The 20173-nt window shown below is 38.3% G+C and overlaps 1 protein-coding gene across 1 annotated transcript in view; it reads left to right on the top strand.

Moving 5' to 3' along the window:
* Positions 1-15721, top strand: part of ASZ1 (ankyrin repeat, SAM and basic leucine zipper domain containing 1) — a 43386-nt gene extending 27665 nt beyond the window's left edge. Inside the window, exons 8-13 of the mRNA XM_052790939.1 lie at positions 140-215; positions 593-649; positions 6754-6866; positions 12992-13097; positions 13534-13647; positions 15515-15721. Coding sequence (XP_052646899.1) covers positions 140-215; positions 593-649; positions 6754-6866; positions 12992-13097; positions 13534-13647; positions 15515-15652 — 604 coding nt within the window. The 3' untranslated portion in view covers positions 15653-15721. The remainder of the gene's footprint in view (positions 1-139; positions 216-592; positions 650-6753; positions 6867-12991; positions 13098-13533; positions 13648-15514) is intronic.
* The last annotated feature ends 4452 nt before the right edge of the window (positions 15722-20173 follow it).

The following is a 20173-nucleotide window of genomic DNA, read 5'->3' as shown; positions in this document are numbered from 1 at the left end:
TCAGTACAAGTGTACAACTCTAGGTTACTCCCCAGTGCTTTGTCTGGGGAGCTTTTTTATAGTACTTTGTTCTAGATGTCTGTCTTTTTTATTTTATTTTCACTGTTTTCTTCTCAAATCTCATTAATTATATTTACAGTTCCCATTCAACTTTTGATGACATGGAAGTGTTTTTACATGGTCTTGGTCTAGAGCACATAATAGAATTATTGAAGGTAAGTTAGTGATGTATCTGCTATCTGTAAAGTAATCCATAAAAGCAAAATGCACCTACAGCATAAAAAAAATTCTATCACTATTAGCGTATTAATTCAAATAAATTTATTTATTTACAATAAATTTCTTAAACAGAAGTTTACATATAACGTGTTAAGTTAAACTGCAATGGACTGGATTGGATTGCTTAATTTTGATTATGTGCATTAGTCACAACGTGATATTTCTAAACTAGAGAACTCTCATTACTTCAATAATGGTGTTGTGTAGCTGGTTTTGTTTCTGAAACTGAAGTAAAACATGAATGGAAAAAAAAGTGAAAATAGTGTTTTCTTCTGAAATTCTTTTTAATGGCAGAAACCTCTGTTTTATACAGGAAAGAGGTATAGCTTTAAGACAACTTCTTATCATGGGAAAAGATGAGTTAATACAGGTCAGTTTACTATTTCAGAACTTTAGTTTTCTCCTCTTTCTTAAATGTTTTTAATATCTTAACTTCCCTTTATAAATGTCTAACCTTGTAAGATATTTTTTTTTTAAGATCTGTCTTCAGAATCTTCTGCAACTTCTTGAATTTTAATGTGAATATAGACAGACTTTTTGTAAAGTATGTAATCCCACAGATCAGCTTTGAATTCTGTGAGTTGAATTCTTGCATCTTCTCTGCCTTGATCTGACTACGAAGTGGAAGTCCCCAGTATTTCTTTGCTACAATGATGTGGGAGTTGGGGTGAGCAGGAAATAGTTCCATTTTAAATTTTAGTTGTTACCATTTTTAGTATTTAAGTATGTTTTCACTGAAAGGAAATCAGTGCTAGGATTAGCAGTAGATAATCCTAAACAACTACTTCAAATGTGGTCCTCCTTTGTGAGGTGGTAATTTCTGCTGGGAAAATGAGAGCTCTCTTACATTGTGGAATCTCATATCCCACACAGATTTGTAAAACCTTACCAAAAAAAAAAAAAAAAAGAGGAGAGAAGATTTGGTTTCTTAGTTTACTGCAGCTGGGAAGGTTGGTATTTCACTGTTATCCAGGACTAAGTGATGCATTATAACAAGTTTTCAGTTTCCAGTTGAGATAGGGTGGTTTCTTTTCCTTAGTCTTTGCTGGAATTATTCCTGTGGGAAATGAAAGACTTCCTGTGCTTACATGAGGATGCCATAATAAAATCCAATTATAGGAGTCTCCTTGGAACAACGTAAGTACTTCAGGCCGCAGGATTCTTCTGAGCATTCTGTACCTGATCTGAGATACCAAAGACGCTCATTAAAATAGCTGCTTCAAGCCTGCTCCCTGCTACTGATGCTAGACATGTCCTCAGTGCCAGCTTTTTTCCCGCTATTCTGGTACCAAGGAGGCATGTGTTCTAGCAGCTGGAACCAACGTTCACGTACAGATATTAATATTCTTTCAGAGTTGGTGTCACAAGGTTGTTTTGCATGAAGTTTTGTCTTGTAACTGAGTAGAGTTTAAGTGTTTTGACAGAGCTCAGAAGTAACTCTGTATTCCCAGAGGGTGCATGTATAGGGAGCTTTGTCAATGAAGAGATTTTTAAGAGTTCACTTAGACCTAAATATTATGAGGCATGTCAGCATGTTCTGATGTTACTGCTTTTCTGAAGCCTCAGGATTGCGCCCATTGAACAGCATCCGGGTGTGGGCTTTATATCAATCCTAAAGCCCCCATTGACAGGAATTTTGCTCTTATAGGAGACTTTTGTGGCTTTCTTCTCATCACTGTGTGAGCTTCTGTGTTGGTCATGATTGCATTAAACTGCAAATCTGACTGAGTATATGTTCATACTGATCACCTGTTTTGATGTTGTAATCATTACTTGTTTTTGTCCAGGGGACACTGGGGGAAGGGGAGAGAATCGTGGACTTTAGTGAATGGCTAAGCCTTACAGTGCCTTCAATGAAGAGGTATATTTTCACACAAACTGTTAACTTCTGTTTCAGTGTTGTAACATATTTGAGGCTCCCTATTATAAAGAGGGCTTTTTTTGGACAAACTGAAATAAATACCTGGATCAACTGCACAGGAAGATAATATCCACAGGAACAGAATTGTTCTGCCTCTCAGCTCTGCAACTGCAGGAGACAGTTCCTGGAAAATAAGTCATGCTTTGTGCATGGACATAAATTGATGAGTCTTCAACTGAGAATTTAAAAAATGACATAACACTCTGGCTTATTAGCACTTCATAAGTTACCCTAAATTCTTGATGCAGTCTAGCTTTAGAGTTCTGCTAACAGTTTGTCCCCACACTGCTGATAGAACAAATCTAATCTGTTTCCTCGTAATTCCAGAGTTGAAAGTTTTTAGTGTGGTGGCAGATCTTCAACTAACAGCCAGCTATTTTAAAGAGCCTGGATCTTATTACTACAGAGATTAATGATGACCTCTGATGGATGCCTCTGAACCAAGCTGCTTTGTATCCAGAGAACCGGGGAGAAATCCTGTCACTAACATGATACGCTTTACTCCATCAAACAATATCAGAAAGATATTTTCTCTGTAAATATCTTTATCTGTATTCTACAACAGAGCCTAAACAATGACTCTTTCAAGCTGAAATCCTTGCATTCCTTAAGCTTATAAACTGTTCCATACCGAGACAAGTCTGTTTGATACACTGGGATATGTCTGTTGTATATTTGGAGGTTTTTGTCTGATTCTGTGCTACTAATAACACTCAGATCTTTTTTGTCTGGTTTTTTTTGAGCATTTGTCTCACAAGATAGCAACAGAAGTAATTTTACTTCTGGATGCATTTAGGACTAAAAAAGTTCCTTAAAAAAAAAAAAATAGTGGCCACTTGGGCAAGGTGGCAAGGATGTAAGAGTTCATGCATAACTTTACTGGTTGTATCTGAGAACTATGTCATCTTTCATGTGTTGAGGCAATCTGTTATTTGCCTCTTCTTTCATTTCCATCTCAAGGATGACAGAAAAGTCATGTTGATGCTGGAGTGTGAGTTTGGGGCATGGATTTTCAGGGGCATTTATTTATTTAAGTAAAGAACAAAATAGACGTTGATGTGCCTAAAATCAAAATCTAGAGTGCGTGTAGTCTATTTTACAGATACAAGCAAGCTCTTGTACATTCTTAAACATATGGCCACTTCACAATAACATTTGCTTTATTTGGACTGCAGAGTGTAACTGAGCCAACTTAAAAGCTTGCTTATCCATAAGGAAGACGGGCTTCTTGCACTGTGGTTGTTCCATGCATTCATCATTGCATGAATAGTCAGGTTCTGGGTAACCATCATGTTCAGCAGAGGTGGTCTAGAAAGGGAAAATATTTCTGCTTTGGGAATTAGTTTGGACTGGTCTATTTACTTTCTCTAAGTTCTACATCTAGTACCTCTGATTTCAGAATTACTGTGGTGGTGGAAGGCTTTATCTATGATGACTTTTATCACATTCTTTACTTCCTAAACCATGTCTTCAAGATGTGGTGGTGCTCAGTCACTGATCCATTTGCAGAAGGATGAAATTATGTTTTATTTATAGGGAAACAAAGTACAATGTCTTCCTGATACACTGGTCAGAAAGCTGTATCCTGATTTTCTTGTTCCAGGAGTGAGAAGATGGAGTCAAAAGCAAACCCAATCTTCGCTTTATGTTCCTGCTTTAGGCAAGATACTTTTAATATTCAAGAATAACTGCCATTCTGTCCTTGAAGAGCTCATTTGATTTGTTAATGATAATTAAACTTGCTGCTCTTGTATAAATTGGCTTACTTCTGCATCATGAAATGACTGCTGTAATGCTTTGTAAGCATTAAGAAAACATTAGTTCATACCAGACAGGGCTCCACAAGGCAAACCTGAGAACTAATAAATTGAGCAAACTTACAGCTCAACATAAGTAAAGCAAATTATTTCTAGGAAACCCAGGTCTTTCTCTCTTCAGGCTGCTAGTGATATTTACCAAAGAGACTTGAGTACAACTTGTTCAGGTACCCTTGGCAACCTATTTGAAACTCAGAAGTTCTTGACACCTGTAGTTAAACTCGTGATTAATCTTGTTGGCATTTTACATTACTGAAGAACTTTCTTGTCTATAGACTTATAACATGGTTTTGAAATGTTTAAAGATGCACTTGTGAGCCCATAGTTACATGTTACCTTTGATTTCTGAACACCTGGTGGTGAACCTGGAGGACTGTTTTATAGATAACATGATAAACACTGGGTATCAGAAATTGTAGTTTCGCACAAAGCAAGCTTTTTTCTGGGCACCTTCTCTTCCCTAGAGTTGCTGCTCAGCACCATCTGAGGAAGTGAGACTGCCTGGCATTTTGATCTGATGTGTGTTGTCAGCTATTCATTCAAAATTCTTTCTACAGTAATTACAGAAATCTGGGAGACTTCAAACACTAACATCTTACTGATTTCTGAGGCTGCAGCTGTGGTGATTGCCCCCAATCCCCCCTTTTTGCAAAGACTGCTGACATGAAACCACAAGCCTCTTGCCACAGCATGCATCTGACTCTGAAGGATGGACGCTGACTTGCTTTATGGAACTTGACATACTTTTACAGAAGCCAGCCTGTGGTTTGCTTTCAGATCACAGCTGCAAGTAATTGTGCATAGGTAAAGCGACTCTATAAAAGCTGACTTTAGGATAGAACCAGTTGAGGATCTCACTAACGTGGTGTCATCCTCCTAGCCAGGGATGCCTGACTGTATGACGTTGCCAATCGCCATAATTACACTCGTGAGTTTTATTTGTATTATCATTGTTCTTATCACCATTGAATACATAACTGTCTTTATCAATGATTATTTGAATAGAGTTAGATCTGTTAAATCCAATATAGTGAGTATTAAGATGCTTAATAAAGTATACATATGTTGTCAATTTCAATGTTTGGTTGGTTTAATTTTCTCCCTATTGGAGCTCAATGGGTACTTTTCTTTTATTTCCTGTTTGCAAACATTGTCTTATGGACATTGGTCTGGTATTGCGCATATACCCACTTTAACCAGTTGGGTGGAACTAAGGTGGCTGGGGAGGGATCTGGGCTCTCTTGTGATCCAGACCTGCCTGACAGCCTGAACCTTTACCAATGCATAACCCCTCAGGGTGGTCAGGTTATGACAGCAGCAGGGAATTTCAGGTCCTCAGAACATCAGTGAGAGCCCCATGTGTTCTAGCTTTGGAGACTGTGGGATTCTTGCGATCTTAAATTCCAGAGTGGTTCATTCCTGCCAAGTCCAGGTACTCAGCTGGAGAGTTAGCAACAAAGTCATACTTGGAACTAGCATTATGAGGTTTTTCACTTGTGTGGAGAAGCATCCTTAGGGCTGCTAACATCAGAAGTCCTGTGTTGCACGGCAGCCTGTCAGATGAGCAAGGAAAAGTATTGAATGTGCCACAAAAGCACTTCCCTTTTAACGAATGGACTATTTTTTTTCTTTATTTAAGTGTTCTGCAAGAAAACTCTCAGCCTAGGATTTAAATATGAGTTAAATTTTAATCTGAGATAGTTGATGGATAACACAGCTGACAATGTTTTCTGTCCCAGGCATCATCTGGAGAATCTGTTACATAGTCTATAGCTTCTGAAGAAAATTGTGCTTTTCTTCAGCTAAAAAAGACAAAAACCCTTGAACACTTGAAAACTTTTCTGTTGTTGTTTGCAGCATTAGCCAAGAGTATAGAAGATTAACTGATTGAGCTTAGGGACTGTGTAAACTGATGTTGGGTAGTATTTAGGCTTGGTCTTAATCTGAGGTGAGAAATCTGTTCTGAGTTTCTAAGAATGCTGTCCTTCAGATACATAAAAAGGCTGCTTTTACAGGCTATTTCATGGTAGAAACATCCACCTGAACGTCTCTTTAACTGATCATACTCTCTCTCTTCACTAGTTTCTCATCATTTGAGGTTTTGGAGGAGTGTGAACCAACTAGATTTCTTTGTAGACATAACTTTTTTTTTTTAAATGAGATTCTTTTTTTTTAAATGAGATTCTATAAGAAAATAAGGTTTTAGAAAGACGTATCATATCTTATGAGACCAGTTTCTCTAACTGGAAAAAAATACACACCCAAAAGCTTGTAAAAGCCTTTCTTAAAATCTGGCCTCTTACTGTAAAATTCTTCATTTGATGCTGATTTGGTAGTTTCCATTCTTTCTGAGTTAATGCTGTATCACCATCATGATGATTGGTTATTTTGCTCTAAGAGATGAGCATAACATCCTAACAACACAGGGGTACTTATAAAAACTGCCTTTTTTTTTTTTTTTTTTTTAATAAACCTTAAACAGATTTTCTGCGTATCCTGTGCTATTTCAGTTTGGCTCTTCCTCAGCTCTTGTAATTTTGTTTTGCATCATTGAGTATTTTCTGTGGTTTTATTTTTTCCTTTGGCAGTTACATACATTGTAGGTGGTTACAATAACTTAAAAGCAACTTCTTTTGACTCGTAATAATTAGAAGCTTGCACAATAAATGGTACTGTACTGTTATGTCTAATAAGTATTAAAAGTAAATCATGTTTGGAATTACTCTTTAAATTTAGATTGGCATTACAAATCCTGGAGATCAACAGAAACTCCTAGGTGCTATTAACGAGCTACAAGTGGAAGAAATAAGAATTGAAGACCTCCCTGACCTGATGAAGCTGGAATTGAGGTATTAACTGTATATCTGAGGAAATGGAAGTGAAATATGAACTATTTAAGTTAGTGGATTATGAGCACTGGTGGTAGACATGTTTTGTACAAAGAAAGTTGGTAGCATAGATTCCTGTTGTAGGAATCTGTTTATGGGTTATATTGCCATTATATGCCATTACTTTGGCCATCTTTTTGAGTAATCAGTTCTTTGTACCTCAAACAGGGTTTTATGGCCTTGCTGTGCAGGGTTTTCACTACCTTGTGTTCATATCATAAACTCTGAAACTGGCTTCTTGGGCTCCAGTATTAACTCATTCTTTAATTTCTCTGATAGGCTTCAGTGAGCAGATTTTTTTATTTCTCCATGGAAATGGGGTCTTGCCCTCCTTGCTTCTCCATGCTTCAAGAGCATCATGGACCCTTGCAAACCCCACATGATGTGGTCTCTGTAATTCTTCATTGTGTCTGTAGACAAGGCAGGCTCTGTTTTGCAATCAAATTTGTCTGGTTGTAGGATGCAATAAAAAGACGTGTGGGAGGGAGAGATGCATATAATTTCTGCATAGGGCTTTAATTTTCAACTCATAAATTAATTAGTTGTACATGTCTCTCTTAAATCATAAATGTGACTCCTGTATAGATTCAGGATTTTTTCCTTGTTTTTCTCTTCCACTGGAAGCAGTTTTAACTGGCTTCTAAAAGACCTCATTTTTTTTAATATCACAAATTAAGAACTTCATAAGGTATTTTCCTTATCATAGATTATGCATATCAGCAGAAATAGGTTTATAAGGAAGCTTTTTTAAGAGAGAGTTACTCCTTCAAACTTCTATTCCAACTTGATATTGTTCCCATTATAGGTTCTTTTTTACAGCCTTAAGCATCAGCTCTGCAATACCTCTCATACTTGTATTTATGCATTCCCATGAAAGCCAGGTCTGAGCTGAGAGGAACAACCCTCAGCAACCTTATTAAACTTCATCCATCCCCTAAGCACTGGTAGAGCATTCTCCACGTCCAGCCCAAAAGGAAGAATGAAAGCTATAGTAAGTGCGGAGGTGTCTCAAGATTTCTTAAACCTCTCATCCTCTATTTTGTTGTGTAAATGTAATTTTTTCCAGAAGAGAGACCTAGACTTGAACTTAGATTCTGTGCTCACGTCTTTCCTCTTTTTACTTCCCAGAACTATAGAAGAATATCTTCTGAAAATAGGATTAGTTTGATATTCTAATTTGCAAAAGTTTTAGAAATGGACTCGGACAGAAAAAGCTTGCCTTTCAGAGGCTTTAGTCAGTTGAACTGTGTTTATTTAACTTGGAGAAGACTGGTTTGGAGATACTGCTCCTTCCTTGTACTGTAGCTGCATCCCTAGTAAATTAGGTTCTCTGTGATCGTTTCTCTCTTCCCAGTCCCACCACCATTTGCATAGCATTGTGTTGCCTTATTTGCAGTGGCCTGGCTAGAGTAGTACTGGGGAAAAAAACTCCTCCTTACATCCAATCAACTCATTAAACAACTTTCTACTGTCTAGAAAAGTAAGGGTGCAAGTTCCTCTTTAAAGTGTGTGTATCTCCCTCTTGACTGGTGACCTGGTAGCTGTGCTGCTACTCTGTTAGATATTTCTTCCCTCTCCAAAACACTGGGGAGAGCTGTCTGGATTTATTTGGGTACTATAAGGCTAGACTCTTCTTTAGTTATGTTGTTCATTGGACTGAAGAATGTGCTTGGGTTCAGGTTCATTCTGTACATGTCACCATCCTTTGGAGGCAGCTGAATGACACTGACAGTGTATTAGCAGTCGTGTCATGATGTGGTACTGCCATAGCATTGTCTTGTGTGCCTTGGTTACACGAGTCTGTCTAGTATGTACTCCACTTGGGTCTAGTCATTCTTACATAGAATGATTGCTCCTGATGCTGGTACTGTGCCTCTATCTGTATCCATTACCGTGTTTATACAAAAGAGGCTTTGCAGCCTGCTTGAAGTACGTTTTTGCAGCATGATGCCAAGTTTCAGCTGTAGGTTGTGGAAGGACGTGCAAGGCATTTGGAGAAGCTCTTGAAAGACTTGAGGCGGGCTGGGAGAGCAGGATGTTCATGTCTTAATACAGGACTTTGCTGCTGCTGCTTCTAGTCTATGAGGAGATTTCATTTGATGGGTGGACCACTCGGTGCGTAAGGAATTGACTGGATGGTCGCACTCAAAGAGGTGCGGTCAATGGCTCGATGTCCAAGTGGAGAGGAGTGACGAGTGGCGTTCCTCAGGTGTCGGTATTGGGACCAGCGTTGTTTAACATCCTTGTCGGCAACATGGACAGTGAGATTGAGTGCACCCTGAGCAAGTTTGCTGATGACACCGAGCTGTGTGGTGCAGTTGACACACCGGAGGGAAGGGATGCCATCCAGAGGCACCTTGACAGGCTTGTGAGGTGGGACTGTGTGAACCTCATGAAGTTCAACAATGCCAAGTGCATGGTCCCACTCTTGGGTCGGGGCAATCCCAAGCACAAATACAGGCTGGGTGGAGAATAGATTGAGAACAGCCCTGAGGAGGACTTTGGGGTATTGGTTGACGAGAAGCTCAACATGACCCAGCAATGTGCATTTGCAGCCCAGAAAGCCAACTGTATCCTGGGCTGCATCAAAAGAAGTGTGACCAGCAGGTCAAGGGAGGTGATTCTCCCCCTCTACTCTGCTCTCGCGAGACTCCGCCTGGAGTACTGTGTTCAGCTCTGGGGCCCCCAACATAAGAAGGACATGGACCTGTTGGAGTGGGTCCAGAGAAGGGCCACAAAGATGATCAGAGGGCTGGAGCACCTCTCCTATGAAGAAAGGCTGAGAGAGTTGGGGTTGTTCAGTCTGGAGAAGAGAAGGCTCTGGGGAAACCTTATAGCAGCCTTCCAGTACTTAAGGGGTCCTATAAGAAAGCTGGATAGTGATGTTTTACATGGGCAGGTAGTGATAGGACAAGGGGTAATGGCTTTAAACTGAAAGAGGGTAGATTTAGATTAGATGTAAGGAAGAAGTTTTTCACTGTGAGGGTGGTGAGGCACTGGCACAGGTTGCCCAGAGAGGTTGTGGATGCCCCCCCATCCCTGGAAGTGTTCAGGCCAGGTTGGATGGGGCTTTGAGCAACCTGGTCTAGTGGCAGGTGTCCCTGCCCATGGCAGGGGGATTGGAACTAGATGCTTTAAGGTCCCTTCCAAACCAAACCATTCTAGGATTCTCCATCAAAACAAGTGTGTGCTTCCAGGAGAGAATCCAGGTGCAAATTAGTACGAGTGCTGTAGGACTGAAGAACTAAAGTTCCAGCACACAAGAGGGTACAAACCAGTACGATATGGGTACGCCATAAATACTCTGACAGCACCTGAGCCTTTCCTGTTAAAAGAGAGGCTTTGCTGCTGAGCTGAGGTAGTGGGGCAGGCATCTGGGTGTCTAGCTGTCCAAGTTAGGCACCCTTGGAAAAGGACGTTGACTCTTCAGCAAGGGATAGTTAACTGCAATTTAAGAGGAGTTTGCCCAGTTTAAGCGTCATGTGTTTTTATGCTAGAAATGTATACTTTTTTCAGATTGTTCCATAGTGGTGGTTAGTATATACATTCAAGCAGAAAAGCTTAAAAATTTGAACAGAGGGAATAAGCAGAGAAATACAAAAAGTTAGCAGTTCACGGCATGTGTGGCCAAATACAATAAAAAACCCACATGATGTCCGGTACAGTCTCACACACCAGTGACATATCTAATTCCTAGTACAGTATGGGTTTAGATCATACGTAGTTCTCAAAACCAGAAAATAATTTATTAAATATTGAAGTACACAAAATATGACAGCATTTCAGTTACATCAAGCACTGCATAGTTTTCTAGAAAATGGCTTGACGTGTATTCTAGGAATCTGACCTTGAGACTAAAATCATAGGCTATGTTTACATGCTATTATATAAAGATTTTACTTCCCACTTGTTCAAAGTCATTCTGTGAGAAGGAAAATCAGTCATGAAGTCATAGAAAAACTAACATAGTAGAAAACGTTGAACTGATTATAAACTCACAGAGTGTCTAGCACTGTTTAGCCACTGCTGTTTTGACAGCCATTAATTCTTTTAAAAAGTGATTATTATTTGAAAACATTATTTCCATTTGCAAATATAAGAACATATCACTGCAACAGATAAAAAATTCTATGAAAATGTTTTTTAAGAGCTATTATTGGTATAATAAAGAAGTATGATTAGAATAAATGTTTTTCTTTTCCTTTTTTTTCTCCTCATTTCATGCCCATGACTGACTTGATTTTTGCTGAGAATCCTTCCAGAATTCCTAAAAATAATTTCCTTTGTGACAAAACACAGAAAGTGCCATAACTGATCCTAGCCAGCTAAAAAGTTATCTTTCTAAGTAGAAGGAAATTTTCATGAGCGTGGCTTGACTGTAGTAGCGTGGGAGAAACTTTCAGACTATCTTCAGATGTGATTATTTTATTTAGTGTTTGCTGGTTTTTCTACCCTAAATATTCGGTTCAGTTATATTGTTCTGAAATAAATAATAATTTATTTTATAAAAACAAGCTAATAGGCTTTCTTACTTCCCCATCTTCATAAAAACCATGAACAGTCTCGGGTTTTAACCTCCATCAACCCTACTGATGCTTCTGTATATTTCTGGGTTAAGTATTAAAAGTCTTAACAGTTCAGCAGTGTTACAAATCACAGATGTCCTGAGCAGTGGTGGAAACTTTGCTTGCTAATGATCTTGTGCCAAAGTTGAAAGAAAACACTCTATGGGCTAAATTCAGCCTCTGTTTAGATACTTGCAGCACACTGGCATGTAGCTTAGTTTAGGTGTTCGGCAAATTTCATGTATAGCTTTTTGCCATTAGAAGCAGCAGCAAGTGAGGTGGTGCGAGTATGGTGAATTTAGGTTTAATAGCAGATTGCCCTAGGGAAAAGAGGAACGTTCGGGTCCGAATTAATTTATTCAGATCCTTCTGTAAATATAACAGGAATTCCTGCAATAGGAACTTAAAATTGTCTCTTGTTTTGGTTGTGCTTTTTACTCACCTGAATGGCTTATAGCTAGTGGAAACTTTTCTACTGGAGATACAGGCACTTCTCAGGAGTTTCAGGGTTTGAGAGCTCACTCTGTAAAAACAAATGGATGATCTTCTTCCTTGCCCCCTTTTCCTCTGCCGAGTCAACAGCAACAACTTTCTGGCCAGCACCATGACTTGTAACTAACACCCTCTAAGGCTTCCAGTAAAATAAATTGAGTCAGTGTCACGTGGAAGCTCTAGAAACTTAGCTTTGAAATTAGTCTGTTAAATTTTTCTATCCTTTTCTCCAGTCTTTGGAGATACTGATCAAACTAATTTTCAGAGTTGTCTTCCTCCTTCTGTTTGAGCACTAAGTATAAATTTTCTTCAAAGTGGATAACATCAGGTATTTTAGGCTTTGAGGAATGTATTTCCAGAGCCAGGGGCCAAGTCAGTATTGTTGGATTCTTTTTTCTTCCACTGTGCTGGAGACTAAATGACTCTAACCTAGTCATTTCAGTCCTAACTCCAAAGTACAAACCAGACTTCTTTTTCCCCACATCTTCCTCAAAAATGTAAGCTGCAGGTCAGGAATATTGATAGATCAGCATAAAATTGACTATAAATTCTCTATTTCTCGTGTTGCAAGATTGTGATCTATATGCACATGTGCACAGGAAAACAGTGTTGCAGTTATTATGCATAGTGTGTTACAAAATTACTGGTGCAGCAGGTAATGAAATGTTTTCATTGACAATACAGGATTGATGAGAGTTAGAAACAGAAGTGGAGTTTAATAGAATGTTTCCAAAAAGCTTTTGGGTGACACTTTTTCAGCTTTTGGTGACTTACTGGCTGAATATCCCAGATAACTTAACGATTTGTTGTCCTTCCAAAAGTGGGGTGGGGGGAACTTGCAAAGATGTTAAATGTAGTGTTTAACTACCCTGCATTAAAATGACATGGATTTTTTTGTTTGTTTTTAATGCAATGAAACTGCATGTCTGAGTTGCTCACTAGCTAATGTTGGAAATGCATAGATAAATATTTAGTGTGCAAATAGTTACAGCCTTTAACGAATAACAGACTATTGTTTTATTTTTGTAGTGGAGATGAATTCCTCAAGTTTCTTCAGAAGTGGAATAAAGAGTGTAGTAAGCTGACTGTTTCTCTGCAGACCATGAATAACCATTTCCTCAAAAATTCTCACAAGGTATTTAACCAAAGAAAAAAAGGTTGATTTAGAGTATATTATTCTATTCTAGAATATTATTCTACCTTGTAAAATGAAAAATACGAATACTCATCAACTGTCTTGATTATTATATAGTTACATAGAGCTGTCCAGTGTTCTTTCTGTAAAGGACACTTTTTTGGTTTTAGTAATTTATTTCAAAGAGTTAAGCCACCCAGTTAAAGGAGATAGATATGTTTCTTCGTGTTTCTGCTGATAGAGGAGTTAAGGTGACAAAAGGTTCCCACAAAGGCTGACAGAGAGTAGTAGATCATGTTGTGCATAAATCATACAATGAAAACCCAGCATAAATGCAGTTATAAACTTTTTCTGACAGTCTTTTATGATATGTTAACTAAAGAATATTAAATTATCATCTACAGTAATTCTGGCAAGTAACTGTAACTATTAACAGGTGGTACTGCAGTGGGCACCAACTGAAAGTTTTATTGAAGTCTGCAAAGATTTGGTTTGCAGTGTTGAAAAGCTGGGAGAAGAAGTTACCAAACTGAAGGACCTGGTGGAGAAGGTGAGTATGTGCAAGTGAGGCTATTAAATACTGTGTACAAGTTTCTGCGTGCAAGCTCAAATGCAGCATCCATCAGTGAAATGTTTCATACCTTGATCTGCTACAGGCTCTTTAGCTGTAGCTTGGACACTGCATACACCTCTTCCCCTTGCAACTTCTCATGGACAGAATGTGAAATAATCTAGAATATTCCACAGCAGTGTGGACAGTCTCCAAAGGAAGGCACAGTCAATCTTTTTCTTTCCACTGCAGGAAAGAATTAAGTGGAATGTATCCCTGTGCTCTTGGACAACCACTGTGGCATAAATGCCACTCTGAATACTTACACTCTTACTTCTTAATTAACAGATCTTTTGTTTGCAGTTATTGACTCACAAGGAAGATACTAAGGTTTTATGGATTGAACGGGAGGCATCCCAGATAACTCTGCAGAGTGACAAAAGAAGAGGGTGGGAGAGGTCAAGGCTAGATGTTAGCACCACATCAGTCATTCTCAAACCAACACAATGACACGCTCTTGTCAGATGGGGTCATTTTAAGTAATAGGCTAGTAGAAGGAAGGGCCGCTGGGATAGAGTAAATGGAGCATCAGTGTCAGAAAGGAATCTGTTGCTGAATGAAGCCATGTGGAACTCGGACCTTGAGTATAATGCTACTAATGCAATTTCCTGTAGTCTAAGTAAATTTAATGTAATATAACAGCCTTCTCCCAATAAATCACTTAACACCAAATATATTTAAGAGGTAGATAGAGGTTGTGGCAAAGAACTTTTTAGCTATTTGTGTTCCTTTTTTTGCATATGCAGAAATCAGTTGTATGTATGTATTTGCCTCCTGTATGTGCAGGCCAGTTATAAGGGCTGGTGGGGGATCTGAGTTAGGTGCCACTTGACTTTGCTCTCATCTGTACTTAAGGGTTTAGAGCTGTCAAGATGAAGCATGGTGCCTCTGTACCCAGTGTTAAACAGAGGTGTTAAACATTAGCCTTGTGATTACTTCAAAAATGTCATTCCTGTTCTATTAAATACTGTAGCGTTTTATGAATTTCCCTGATGAAGACTTTAATACAAAACATTTTTGTGCTACTTAATTTATGATGGGGCACTCTTGAATGAGTAGAGCACTGAAACATTTGTTATGAAAAGTGCCAATTTACATGACAAAGTTAAACCTCTTGGATAATAAGTTTGTATAAATTCCCCTAAAATCTTCAGGACTGTTTGCTAAGCTTAGTCATTACAAGACTTTGCCAGCAGTACATGTTATGTCTGTAGCATATAATTTTTGAAAGCACAGCAAATGAGATGGCCTTCCAAGCATTATAAACTAAGGTAGGGAATCGGAACCTAACCCTGCTACACTTCCTAACAAGGCTCCACTCAGTTTCAACATGTATTCGAGCAGCCACTTGTAAGGTACTTTCCACTCTTCCTTTAATGTCAAGGAAGTCTAATCTGTTACATGTTTAACTTGCTTTTTTAATAAACAGTTGTTTTAGTAATTAAATGGCAAAAGTTCTGGTGAAAATATTTAATGACTGGAGTTTAAGTGTTTTGTTACTAGATTTTTGTAGCATCTACTAGCAATGTGTTTTACTCCTGAGGAAATAAGTTTGTAAATGAACAGTTTGTTTTTCTAATGTATATTACAGAATGATTGAGCATCAGATAAGATAAAGGTTTGCACAAGTTTATTTCAATTGAAGTAGGGCAGAGACAGGCAGTGAGAAAGAAATAATATCAATCCTAGATGTGTGCAAATTCTTAGGACTGGGTACTTTATCACGTACTTAAGAAGCTTTCACACTAACTTTTTTCTCTTTGTTGCACTTTTTACATGAATTTAACATCTGCCTCACCATGAACAGAAGAATGACCCTAGCCAAGTGAAACTTCCAGAAAAAGCACCCACCTTGGAAAAAAGATTAGTAAAAATGGGAGCAGTAACATTGCTTGGATTTGGTTTTTTCTTCCTTATAACTAAGTTAGTGGTAAAGAAAATTTGACTTCAAGTTTAGTGCTATGAATACTTTTGGAAAACTTGGTCGCATTATGCTACTGTTCAGTACGCTTCTGTTCTGCAGCTGAGCCAAAGTCATGAAAATTTGTGTAGTTTCTCATCATACCTGTTGTATTTGCATCCAGTAAGTACTTTGATCTAGAAATAAAGTTATTAAAAATTAAAACTGCTACTTAAATGTATCTTAGGGTTTTATTTTCAAAATCAGTTTTGGTATAGACTGTAGGTCTAAAATCTTCTCAAAGCTGCTTTTCTTTTTTGGCATAAAGCTGGAATTATTGCTTACTAATTACTAGCTTCATTTTTACCTTTTAGCTGTTGTTCAGAGGTGACCATAAGCAAATAATTCTGATGATATCACATGTTTGTATTTAAAATTATGATGCAGATGTCTTTTGGGGGTTGGGAGAGTTTAAAATATTTTAAGTATCTCATGCAATTTTATGTTGATAAAGATCTTTTCTCTTGCAGTTTTTCATATGAATCTATCACATGAAAAACTTCCCAGTGAGTTGTACTTTTTTTTTTCTTTGTCACAATCACAGGACTGTGGAGATCTTGTTACACATTGCCTAAAAAGTCATTTCCCACTGAACTGTGATACTCAAATTATGCCTGAAATCTGTTTCCTTAGGGATACTTACTTCTATTAAGAGTTTCATCACATCTATTGAAAGGATTATAGCAGTCCTTTGCTATAAGAGTGCAAGCAACTTAGAAGACATAGCAGCATGTTTTTTCTTGGTCTGGTCTTTCACTATAACTGCTTCATGCTTAGAGTAATTTTTTCTTAATATTTTCTCCACTTAAAAAGGTGTTTGTAATTCCACAGTGAAACATTAATATCTGTTTTTCATCTGGTTATCAAACCAGCTATGGTGGAAAACAGGGAATTGGTGTAAGTTAATTCAAATCAGTTATGTTTTTGCAGACTTCAATAAACATCTGTAAAAATGCTGAATATTTCTGAATGGACATTCTTCTATCAAAATAAAACAAAAGGAGTCTAAAGAAACATAAACTTCAATGGGTGTGTCATGCTTTAGCACTCCCCACACATCTCTGAAAAAAGAGTCTTAGTCTTTGATGTTCCCTCTAGAGACTAGTAAGGTGAAGATAAAAACTTGAGTGCTACTCCAGTTGCTGTCACAGTTGTTCTCTGCTTTTTGTTTTCTAAAACTACATTGGGTGTTAGTATGTTTCCTTGTTACTGCAGTTGTTTTGCCTCCTTTCCTCCCAGGTTTCTCCTTCAATGCAAGGAGCATACTACAGAGTGATGAGGCCAGAGGCAAATATAACAGAAGTTGTGGGGGTTTGGGTTTTTTCCATTCTGTTCCCAGCTTTGGGTCAGAGGGGATAAGCTGTATTCCCCACCACCACCATCTACCAGCAGAAGTGGAGAAGTGCCTGTACTATCAGCATACCTACTTGAACCAGCAAAGTATAGAAAAGGAAGTATTTAAAAAATAGTTCTCTGTTTCTTCATATTACCTTATAATTAATCCTAAACTAACAAGACTCATATCACAAAAGGAAGAATCCATGGAAATGGAAAAATCCATGGAAATACAAAAACCTGTAAAGTGCAGTTTTAACTGCTTGTCATACCTTATATGTACACAGCACTCTTCCTCTAATTAGCTTGAAATACAGTTCAAATGCAGTTGCCCAGTGATGGGATGGCTCACAAGTATTACTAGAACTTTGACACCTAACATGTTTTGGGTTTTTCTGTTAGGTGAAGGTGTTGGGGGTTTTGTTGTTGTTGTTGTTTTGGGGGTGGAGAGGGAGTAGGCAGGCATTTTGTTCAGACTATGTTTCCAACATGTACTTTCGCTTTAGTTAAGTGGAGTTATTTCAACCACTAGTAAGATTTCTGTGATACCACCCTTGAAAAGATTCTGTTACTTAGCCTCACTATTCCTTACTTCTCCACTTCAGTGAGAATTTGCATTAATGAAGCCACTTCAAAGGACACTGAACGTAGCTTCCATTTCAAGAGATTCATTTCCTACCACTGGTGGATCTTGCCGTTTGAGACAGTAAAAATTTAAATTATTTTTTGCCATTAATTTGAAGAAAAGGTCCACTTATATGGAGGCCTTTTAAGTTAACCTTGGAGGTCTTGCAGTTCAATAGGAAATCTGTTCCAGAAAAGTTTTATCGGTATTTAACTTAATTACAGGTATAACAGTGTGAATGATGCCATCACTGTAAAATACCTGTGAGGGAAAAAACAATGCATGATAGTTGCCGATAAATTTTTTTATAATTTGAGAGTTACAATAAAATATTCCTGGCAGAAATGAGTCAGAAGTCTGAATGCTTGGAGCTGACCTCTAAAACACATTTGGGAGAAGCTGGTCCTGTGAAGTTATCTTATGGATTACCTATTTCAGGTGCTTATAATCATGATTGCAAACACACATGTGAACAGCATTTGGGTTAAACGTAGGCTTTCTGCCAGCAGCATCCTTAGCATGGTGCACTGTTCAGGAATAGTGTTCAAAATGGCATAAACCGCACCAGAGAAGCAAGGGTCTTGGAGTAACTGTTCTGAGCTGTCTCATTAATTGATTGGTCATGAACTGTGTTGCGTGAGTAGGTTAAGAGCCAAATAAGCAAAGATTATTTTATCCTACTATATCACAAAAACCCTGCATTTTCCTCTTCAGATTCCAAACTTGGGCTTAAACAATGAGTTTCAAGGTCCTTTATTCACTTTCATGTTGTTCCAGTGCCTCTTTCAAATTCTCTGTTTGAGAAGGTATCACAATACGGTTGTGATAGAGGAGGAAGCAAAGAAAGAGATTCCTTCAAGATCTGGCCCCTGAGCTACGCTGTCAAAATTCTCACCCCCACCAGCACCCGGTAAGGGAGCCTTCAGATAAAAATGTCCCTGCTGAGAGGCCTCCTTTGGTAAATCATCAAATTAAAGTAATTATTCCAGAACAGTAAGAATACAATGATTTGCACATCTATGAGGGGATTGGAGGAGAATGCTAAAGAGCTTTGCATGCATTAAGCAGGTAAACTGCACAGCCATGAGAGGTATTGTTCTCCTTTTACAGTAGTGCAAATTGAGATGCGGGAGGATTGAGTGAGTTGGACCTGGGGCCAAATCCTGCAGATACATGGTTGCTTAAAGATGCAGCAAGGTTCCTACTTGCAATACCATTGGATACCTAACTTCTCTTGATACGGATGAATATTCATGCAATGGCCTTTTCTGAATCTTTAGACTGTTATGTAAAATTAGGGCCTTGGTTGATCCCATGGAGATCTGAAAGAACCTAAAGAATTTTTGTTTCTAATTTTTCCTGTCCAAGATAAACTGCAGGTTGTGTGTGTTGTGTCTCTCTTCCTGTGCCTTGGGATTTGCCCTGCTCTTTAAGTTTGACTTGTGGAGTTATGTGACCTGTCATAAGGCGTTGCCCAATTATTCCTGTTGGGTACCAGTTGCAAATAGACAGTAATTTGGGGTATGTGCATTCTTAAATTGGGAAGGAGTGAGCTTTTTTTATTACTCCATTGACTTAGAGAAGTGCTGTGTTTGGTTTTTCTTCCTTTACTTCATCCAACTGCCTTGTTGGGGACAAGCTTAAGTTTGAGTTGTGCAGTTTATTCTTTTCCCTCTTGCCATCTTTGAACCCCTTCAGGTGTTCCCCAAAGCTGTATGTTGCTCGTAAGTGTGAGCAGGTGTTCACTTGCATTTGCCTTCTCTGTTCCAGCAGTTCTGCAAAGTTACAGCTTATCTTTCCCAAGTAAAGCTTCTGTGTTACTAGTAAAGTATTACAGATGTTGCTTTGGGCCTTACGTGGTGGAAGATTTTGAGTCTTCAGCCTTGCTAAACAAGTCTCTTTCAGAATAAATTGAATAAATCCATCATGCCTTGTGTCATGAAAGGGTGACTAAGTGATCCATAGGTTCTCTATGTTAGTTGTCCGCTTCCTTCCAGTCTGTTTCTGTATTCATACAGGAGGTAATCTTTCTGCACAGATAAAAAGCCTTGAAGGTCTAGCAGGTATCATAACTGCAGGTTTCTGCTTTTAAAGACTTTTATTGTCAGTTCTTTGTCCTGGAGGCATGGGGGAAATAAAATTTGGAAATTTATATTTCCCTGTTCTAGAAATAGGAATTTCCAGGTCACAAGGCTTTGTATTTTACTGACCAGAAACGGTAAGTGGTGAGGTGTGAAATGGGGTATTACTGGCATTAAATGAATAATGTGATGTGTATCCTTAACAGCTTTAATAGCTGTTAAATTGCTCTTAGTTTTTATCCTGATTGAAATGGTGTAGTTTCATGTAATACAGAGCCATAGTCTCTGGAAGTGGGACTTACAGGGAACCCTCTGGAAAGTTCTTTTTCTTTTAAGTTGTGCTACTGACGGTGATATATATGGGAAGATGCCTTCTACTTAAGGGTTTGGTGGGGTTTTTTTCTTAATTATTGTTCTCAGATGAGCCTTCCATGCCTTCAGCTTTTCTGAAAACGGTGTTCTTTA

The sequence above is a fragment of the Harpia harpyja genome, chromosome 6 (assembly GCF_026419915.1).
Source record: "Harpia harpyja isolate bHarHar1 chromosome 6, bHarHar1 primary haplotype, whole genome shotgun sequence".
Lineage (NCBI taxonomy): Eukaryota > Metazoa > Chordata > Aves > Accipitriformes > Accipitridae > Harpia > Harpia harpyja.
Note: the sequence above shows the minus strand (reverse complement) of the source record. Positions and strands in the feature narration are given on the sequence as shown.